We start from the raw sequence: 8,906 nt of genomic DNA, 5'->3' as shown, positions 1-8,906 counted from the left end.
GGACTCCGCGAGGGCAGTGGGTGGCACTCCCCAACACTACCTTAACGTGCCCCTCGCACAGTGCCCTGTGAAGCCCAAGGTGCTCCAGGGCCGGGTGGCTGCCGTCCGGGCGAGGCCTCAGGACAGCGAGGGCAGAAGGGAGCCTGGCAGCCTGCCCATCCCCGGGGCCCAGGGTGGCGCCAGAGGACAGAGCTCAGGGTCTGGGCTGGACCGGGGAGCTGTTGGGGGATGGGGGTGGCTACCCTTCTGCGCCCGTGGAGCCGCTCCCCAGACTGGCCCCGGCTGCGCGCTTGCGCGCACGCTGCACCTGTCTCTTTCTGTGTTGACTTTCACCTGCGCTCACCCAGTTCCCGGCAGGGCGCTGGGAGGGGCTGCGGGCGAGAGGTGGGCCGCTCCAGCACAACCCCGGCCAGATAGACCCCCTCCCCACTCCGGCCTGGCCCCTCCAGCCTCCCTCACGCCCCGCCCAGCCCCTCAGCCTCCCAGACAGCCCGGCGCTCCCCAGTGGCTCGGACAGCAGCCAGGGGGCTGAAGGGGCTGCAGCCGGTGGGCCCCGGCTCGCACACACGTGCTGGTGTTTAGCTCGGACAGGAAGGGGAGGGCACAGGGAGCGGCGAGTGGGCGGGAAGGAGGCGGCCGCTCTGCCCGCTCCGCCCCAAGCCCCTGGCTGGGGTGGGGGGCCGTGACAGTGGCCCTGGTCGCCCCCCACTGCGCTTACCTTCCTCTTCCTGCGCCAGGCGGCGCCCCCTGCGCCAGTGCCACACGGCAGCTAGGGTGACCACATGGCCCACGACCACCAGGGAGGGAAAGAGGTTGCCAGAAGGGTCCATAGTTGCGTGGCCACCCGGCCCGGCTGAGGGGAGAGCAGGCGGGCGCCGCCCTGCGTGTGCGCCCTGCGTCAGGAACCGCTAACCCACGCCCTGCATGGATGGGGCGCCCCGAGCGACGCGACGGCGCTGCTTTGCTCTCCACTGCCCACCCCGGTCTCGCCCTGGCCCGCAGCACCAGCTGGGATCCCGGCCCGCCTCTTCCCGCCCTCCAGAGGCGCCGTCCCCACCGCCCGCCCTTGTCAGCGGCAGCAGCTCAGCTTTCCCAGCGCCCGCGATGGCGCTCAAGGTTAGCAGGGGCCTTAACCCCTGCCAACCCGCGGACACACCCGCCGGGAGGAGGGGCCTGCGGGGCGGCCGCGACCAACACAGCCCCCCCAGGACAGCCTGGGCTGCCTCCCGAGTCCTCCCCCATAGCCCGACTACAAGGAGGGGGCCCAAGGTGCCCGAGCACCCAGCTCTCCTCCAAGGGTGCCCTTTGGTGACAGGTGCCCAGGACGGATGCCAATACCTACACTGCCGCCTGCCCCACCCCCACCATTTGCAGCTGACCCAAACACACTCAGAGACAAGTGGGGCCCCCCCAAAAATCCCAGTACCCATCAAGTGGGGCCTCAGACCGAGTGCCTTGGACAGGGAAGTCAGGCAGGCCGAGCCCTACTCTCCAGCCCAGGTCCCTGGCCTTGCCCTGGGCATCCTGGGCGCCCACCTACCAGGCACGATCTTCATTGGGGACAGTGGCAGGAGCCCACGGGACGGCCAGGGGTGGGCGAGAGGCGTGGGGAGGGTCACAGGCCCCTCGTAGGCGGCAGCGAGCCTGGAGTGGCAGCAGCAGCCACTGTCAGCAGCAGCGCCTGTCTTGGGGGAGGGGGACCACGGGCCGGGGTGGGGGGGCTATAAATACCCGGGGAGGGAGTGCAGGGCCGTCACCCTTCCAGACTTAGAACATGACGTGCGGAGCAGCGCACTGCTGCCCTCAAGAGTCCAGGTCCTGCTGGGCAGCGCCACCTGACACCCCCCCACCCCGCTCCCACCCAAGATTCTAATAATAAGGACGCGCAGTAGGCCCCAGGACCTCCTGCAGCTCAAGATGCTCACACAGAGGGCCCGCCACCCCACAACCCGGGGGAGTAGGGGGCACTCTGCAAGAACCAAGGTGGCATGCTGGTCTCCTTTCTCCCAGAAGGCCCCACGCACATCACCCAACACCACACTTGGCCTCAGGGAGGACAGGTCACTTCCCCTAGGTCAGGCTGCTGGCCAGAGACCTAGCAGCCTCCATTGGAGTTGGGTCACAGAGCACCCACCTCAGGTAGCACTTGTGTTGGGGGACACTCACCCAGCCAGAAAGAGAGCTGCTGGCCCCCACAGCATCTGGTTCTGGGTGGGCCTCAGGCCATGGGAACAGGGTATGTGTGTGTGGTGTGTGTGTGTGTGTGGTGTCCCAGTCCTGCCCTCTCTCCTGGGGCCTCCTGGACCTGCAGGCTGGCCCAACTGAGGGGCTGCCAGAATTTAGCTCCTGCTGAGCGGTCCGTGTGGGGAGCATCATCCTACCTCAATCCTGAGAGACCCTGCCTGGGAGGTCCTCCGCTAACTGCCCTGGGAGCCTCCCAGGGTACAAACCATTACTACACTCAGCTGCCGGCCAAAAGGCCCACCCAGGGGTGCTTGGAAGAAACCCTGGTGACCTGCTTCCAAAGGTCTCAGCCTTAGGACCCCAAGGAGCAGTTATACTCTACACACGTGGGGTCACCGTGAGTCAGGATCAGCCTGATGGCAAAGGGCATGAATGTGCTGTCAGCAATCAGTATGCCCAGCTGCTGGTGAGAAGCTGCCATCCACACACCTCAGGAGAGAGACCTGGTGACTTACCGCCCCCAACTCAGCCACTGGACACCCTGCAGAGCTGAATCACCAGCTGTCAGATGCCACTCACCGGCACTGGCTTGCTATTGACCCGTTCTACAGATGAGCAAACCTCGGCACTCAGAATGGCCAAGGCATTCTGTACGGCGAGTGTGTGGCAAGGCCAAGATCTGTAGCCTGGTCCTCTGGTTTGTAGGGAGGGCAGGGTGGTCCTACCCTTCAGAAACTCAGGTAACTAACTCCAGCAGCCCAGCAGGGGCACAGGCTGCCCTAAAGTCAACCAGAGACCTAGAGCCAGGCCACAGAGGCCAGCACCCAGGGCAGCAGCTGGCCAGCAGTTGGCAGGGGACAGTCAGGCAGGCACAGGCCTTGGCCCTCTCACTGCCTGCTGCACTCTGGAGGAAGTGTGACTCAGAGGCTGTGCCCAGGCCAGGAGTGCCCCTCATGGCAGCAGGCCACTCACTCACTACCTACAGCCAGCCGTCACCCCCACTTCCCAGATGCCACACCCTAGGTCAGCCACAGCCCAAGGCAGCACTCAAGCGAGCGGGCCCTGGTTCCCCAAACCCCTGAGCTCCAGATGGGCATGTAGAGGGTGCAGCAGCCTGGCCTCCCCAGCTGCCCCCATGGCCACAGAGTCAGTGCTGCTTTAGCCCTGGCTCCCCTGGCCCAGGCTCCCCAAGCCCACCTTGTCCCAGCTGAATCAATTCTTCCATGCTGTAACAGTCCATGGCGGCCCAGCGGGAGCCGGCTAAGAGGAAGGCAGAGCAGGAAGAGGGGAGGGTGGAAGGCAGGAGAGAGGCAGCAGGGTGAGGCTGGGAAGGTGGGGCGGAGAAGCAACCCCTCCTCACGCCCCTTAGTCAGTGAGTGGGTAGGGCAGGAGCTGTGGGACTGCAGGGTCAGCCCAGCCCAGCCCAGAGACCGAGACCCAAGTCCCCAGGGCCCCCCAGCCTGCCCTGCGTGCTAACCCCACCCGGACTCCTCCCCTCCCCAGCCCTCCCCCCATTTCCCTCCCAGGCTCCCCCACAGGCCTTCTATCCTGTCCCAGTCACCCCACCCACATTCCAGGTTACCCACAGCCTCGCCACGTGGCTGCCTGGGAACAGAGGGGGTTCTTTCAAGGTCTTCATGCCCCCCCAAAGTCTGGCAGCTCAGACCCCCACCCCGCCTGTGTCCCCCCACCAGCTAGGGCCTGGGTATCCTGACTCCTTTGAGCCACTGCCCCAGGGAGAGAACCCCAACCTAGTGTTGCTATATCAACACCCCAAAGCTGACCTGGCCCTAGAGCTGTCTGAGCCAGGTCTTAGAGCTGGTGCAACTCGGGCTTCCAGAAGTGGATCACCACACCTTTCTTCCGCTGGCCCTCTGGATGAGCAGCCACCATCACCTGCTTACTGTCTACAGGGGACCCCGAATGCCTGCACAGTGACATACCTGCAAAGCTTGGGACTGTCACAAAAAGCTTAGTAGGGGACCTACCTCAATGAGAGCTGCTGAGTGGCCCCAGAAAAAGGCCCCTCTAAAGCTGGGTGGTCCCTGATGGAGGGTGAGATTCAGGTGGGGTCTTTCCCACTTCTCCCATCCCTGTAGTTTGGCATAAAAACTGGGTCACATACACACATACTGCTATAGCCTGGCACCACATGTCCCCCTCGGGCCACTGGTGGGAGCTCCCAGGACTCCCAGGCCAGGCAGTTTCTCACAGGAATGTGCCTGGCACATATAGATGCCCTGATAGGCAGCTCCAGGGCATGGGTGGAGGTCCTACTCCCTGGGAGGGAGGAATGGAGGAAGGGAGAGCCAGCCAGGGGGCTGTACTCAGACCTAGCCCCATCTCCTGATACTCATGAGCCCATGGGGTGGGGGAAGCCTACAGGAATCCATAGAGGGGTCCCTGGACAAGTGCAGGAAAGGAGCCCCCCCCCCCCAGAAGGGGCCCTCCAGGAAGAAGAGTCCACCAAGGGAGCCCACAGCAGTGCCTGCGGGAAGGGGGCTGGCAGGGGGAGCCCATAGGGTGGTGTTCTTTGATGAGGGGGTCCACAGGGGGAACCCGCCATCCTGACTCAGCCGTGCTGGAGCTCATTTCCTGTTGGAAACTCTGAGCCTAGCGGCAAAGGGAAGACTGAGTCACCGCCACAGGGCAAGGGGCGGTGGGGGTGGGGGGCCCTGCAGCAATGCCCGAAACAACCACACCCAGCCCAGCCCAACACAGCCAACTTGTCCACGAGTCTGAGAAAGTAGGGGGGGGGCATAGCTGGGCTAAAACACCCACCATCCCGCCCAGCCTGGCTGCAGGGGCAGTGACCAGGGAGCTGGTGCTGACTGAAACACCACTGAATCCCAGGAGGCTGCGGGGGCCCTGCTGGCCCCATTTTCCAAGAGTCAGAAGGCCCCTCTAGTGTCACCCCACAATCTGCTAGGATCTTAAGTCTTCCTGAGCCCTAGATCCTGCCAGGAGCTGCTCCCCAGCACCCCCTCAGGCCCCACACATGGCCAGCACAGGTCCAGGGACAGAAGGGCCTGCAGAGGCTACAGTGTGGGATCTCTGGAGCCCCTGGAAGGGCTGGTTCCCACCTGGGCAGAGCCCACCAGGCCTGGACCCTGCCTTCTCCCCAGCCCACCTTTCAGTCCAGGCAGCTGAGAACCCACAGAAGAGGAAGCCTGCCAGCCACCACACATCTGAGCCACCCACATGCCAGGCAGGGGTCACCCCTGCAGGCAGAAACTCAAGGCTCAACTTGGGCCTCCAGTTCAGGGGCCATGCACCCCTTTGTGTGCCCTCCCATACCATGCAGATGGCTCTGGGCAAAGAGGAGTCAGCAGGTAGCATCAGGGGAAGGGCAGGCTGGGGAAAGTCCATGAGCCAAAGCTGGGACAGCTGGGCCGGCCACACCCAGTCATAGGCCCCGCCCCCAGCCCCAGGCGCCTGGCCTCATTTGGGGGCCTGCCCAGTGAAAGGTTCTCAGCACAGAGGAGGAGTCCGAGGAGGGTCTGGAGAGCTGGGCGTCCAGCAGCCTCAGGCCCAGAGAGCGCCACCTGCCTGTGTGAGTGGGAGACATACACACCACAGACACCATACAACACACACACACACACACACACACGCACACGCGCGCGCCCAGGGGGCCCACACAGCCAAGGCAGCCCCTTCCCACCGCTCCAGGACATCGCAAGGGCACAGCTGACCTGTGGTTGGGGCAGGTTCTGGGCAGGGCCTGGCCAGGGTCCCCAGGGTGGTGGCAGGCACCACAGGGGGTTCAGGTGCCCCGTCCTCGGGTTCCTTTCTGCGATAGACGCTCCTCTCCTCTCGGGCCAAATCCTGGGCAGGGGGCGGCCTCCGCTTAAGTGGGCAGCCCACGGGGCCCTGCACGCTCTGCACGTGGGGGGCCCGGCGCGGGGCCGTCGCCGTGGCGACTGGACGGCGCACGCGCTGCAGTGAGGCCGGCACAATCTCTGGCGGCAGGTGCAGGTACTGGCGCAGGTGGGCGATTCCCTCGTTGGTGAGGTACCAATAGCAGTGGCGCCAAGCGAAGGTCTCCCGTACCAGGCCCCGCGCCCGCAGGGAAGTCATGGCACGCATGACCTGCAGGTTGGTGACGCCGGGCACGTGGGGGTGCAGGCTGCGGGGCCGCCGGTCCTTCTTGGCCACCATCACACCCTCGCGGAAGAGAACCTCATAGATGGCCCGCAGCTGCTCCAGCGGCATGAGCATGCCAGCCACCATGGCTGCGGCGGGGAGCGGGCTTCCGGGGCGCGTGGACAGAGCACGGATGGCGGCGCGGAGCCAGGCGCGTGGCGGGCGCGAGCAGGGCAGGCCGGGCTAAGCACGAGGGTGCGGGCTCTGCTATGGGGCTTGGGCGCCGGCTCCCGTGATCCTGCCGGCTCTGCCCGCCCGCCGCCCGCCGGCCGCCAGCACGCCCCGGCCGGCCCCTCTGACTCAGCACCCGGCGGCCCCGCCCACCCACGCCACCGGGCCACGGCGCGGGGGGCACCCGTGGCCCCAACCCCCACAGCTGGCCCCCTCCCCTCCGGGCCCACGGCCCCAGCGTCAGAAATGACATCACTTTCTAAACGTGTCCTGCAAGGGACCTCAAACTAGGAAGGAGGGAGGTGGAGTGCAACTATTAAAAAAATGGGCCAGGGGCTGGGCCAGGGCCAGGGCCAGGAGAGGGCAGAGAAAGATCCTGAGACTGTCCAAGGGAGATGGGGCCTCCAGGTTTGGTGGAGTCCAGGGAGCTGGAGGGGTGGCTGGGTGGCCGCTTGGGGCTGAGTCTGGAGGTTGGAAGGGCGGGAGCTAAGATCCCCGGTGGGGTTTGAGGCTGTGGGGGTGGGAGTCTCAGCGGCAGAGGTCTGTGGGGGGGGGAGTGGCAGCAGCAGCTGCCAGCACACATGGTCGGCAGTGTGATTGCCAGCTGTACCATGGGCAGGGGAGCAGGCAGAGCCCCCTGCACATCCCTGGCCCAGAGCCTCCTTGACAATTGTCATGCCAGGACAGCCGGGGCAGCCCAGTCAGTGTCCCCATCCCCCCACCCCCCATGGCAAGGCATAGGGTAGAGAGCTCTGAGACGGGCTTCTCTATCTCTGCACCCAGCCAGCTGCCACAGGGACTCAGAGTTACTATTCACGGCCACCCCAGGCGGGCGCGCCTCTGCCCACGCAGACACTCGGGGTGGCCACACAAAGGGGAGAAGAGTCCACGCCCACGAACAGCCCAGCGGTTACGGAAGCTGCCCAGGGCCAGGAGGAGCTGCTGTGCCACGTGGGGGCCACACCCATTGATACCCCAACACAACTAGGGTTCCAACTTCGTTTTCCTGCTGGTGTCCCCAAAAAAGCAAGCACCAATTCTCCTGACTGGGCCATAGTGACTCCCACCGGGACCTGTCCCTCCCCCCTAGACACACCCATTCCCACCAAGCACTGTATATTATACCAAGGAACCGGTTATAAATAGGGCGGGGGTGGGGGATCCCGCAGTAGGAGGTTCTGACTGGTGGGGAGGACAGGCAGATGGCTAACTGCCAGCATGCAGCAGCATGGGGGCTGGTTTATGGGGCCTGGTTTATGGGGCTGTCGCCATGGCAGCGCCCACAGGATCCACACACACACACACACACACACACACACAGCTAGACCAGGCCAACTGCTCCCCCAGCCCTCCTGCCTGGCCAGTTCCAAGCCACACTGCCCACTCTCCACCCCTGGCCCCGCCCCCTGGCAGCCCCGGGCCAAGGACCAGCTCAGGAAGACAGGGTGGATGGGCAGTGACCACACCCCTGCATCCAGCAATGTCTGGGGCCCAGCTAACAGGGCTGCCCTGGGGGTGGCCATCGTAACCAAGGCTGTGTCTGGGACCAGCACCAGCTGAGCACCCAGGCAGGTCACAGAAGGCTGGCTCAGCCAGGCCACTTGAGGCAGAAGTCACACATTCCTGCCTTGCCTCTCCTGGACCCCTTTATCTAAAACTCAGCCCCCACTAGCCTTCTGGATTCCCTCCCCCGCAATAATTTCCTGAACTTCCACCCATGCCTGCCCCTCAGCCCTGTCCCACTGACCTCCTGGGTGCCCTTTTGTCTCTCAGGCCCCTACTGACTTCCTGGGTTCACCCCTTTTTCTAGCAATCAGCCCCGCATACAGATCTCCTGGACTTTGCCCACTTCTTTTTGCCCTCCTCAGCCCCCCAAAGTTACCTAGGCTCCTCCCTTTGCCCACCTTCCTCCTGAGGTCTCCACCCCTTGAACTCCTGGGCTTCCCCCGCTCTGCCTGCAGCTCAGACCACCAGTTACCTCCTGGGCTTCCTCCCATGCCCACCCTCCAGGCCCCAACTGATCTCCAAGTTCCCCTCTTTTTCCACCCCTCTGCATGAGCCCCACCTTGCCTCCTAGGTTCCCCTTTGTCCAACTCAGCTCCCCATTCACCTCCTGGGTCCCCCCTTTGCCCTTACCAAACTCCCTGACAAGTTGCTAACATGATTTCTCCAATCTAATCATGCCCCCCCACCAAATTAGCTTCGTCCCCACACTGCCCCCAATAATCCCAAGCCATAATCACAGACCCAGACACTTGGGTCCCAGACTGACCCCAGTTGGCCTACCCACAAGCACCCCGCAAAGGAGGAAGGGGGCGGGCTCAGCAGGAATCCTCCCCCAGCTCTGGGCAGGGACAAGCGGACAGGACATTCTGGACCCAGCAGCTCACACACCCTGCAGGGCC

General features: G+C 64.5%; 1 protein-coding gene across 11 annotated transcripts in view; it reads right to left on the bottom strand.

Moving 5' to 3' along the window:
* The window catches only part of LOC101643659 (plectin), a 52,557-nt gene that overhangs the window by 25,794 nt on the left and 17,857 nt on the right, over positions 1 to 8,906 (bottom strand). For 3 of the 11 annotated variants that reach the window (XM_045296333.1, XM_045296020.1, XM_004697361.2), the window contains exon 1: positions 5,880 to 6,417. The exons of 4 other annotated variants lie outside the window; for them this stretch is intronic. In XM_045296333.1, coding sequence (XP_045152268.1) covers positions 5,880 to 6,417 — 538 coding nt within the window. Of the gene's footprint in view, positions 1 to 718; positions 831 to 1,540; positions 1,634 to 5,879; positions 6,418 to 8,906 lie in introns of those variants that run through there. 4 more of the 11 variants (XM_045299542.1, XM_045299937.1, XM_045298247.1 and 1 more) reach the window with 2 other exon arrangements.

Source organism: Echinops telfairi, unplaced genomic scaffold (genome assembly GCF_000313985.2).
Source record: "Echinops telfairi isolate 266 unplaced genomic scaffold, ASM31398v2 ScPeMD7_1;HRSCAF=3_0, whole genome shotgun sequence".
Taxonomy (NCBI): Eukaryota; Metazoa; Chordata; class Mammalia; order Afrosoricida; family Tenrecidae; genus Echinops; species Echinops telfairi.
This window is presented reverse-complemented; position numbering and strand designations above follow the sequence as displayed.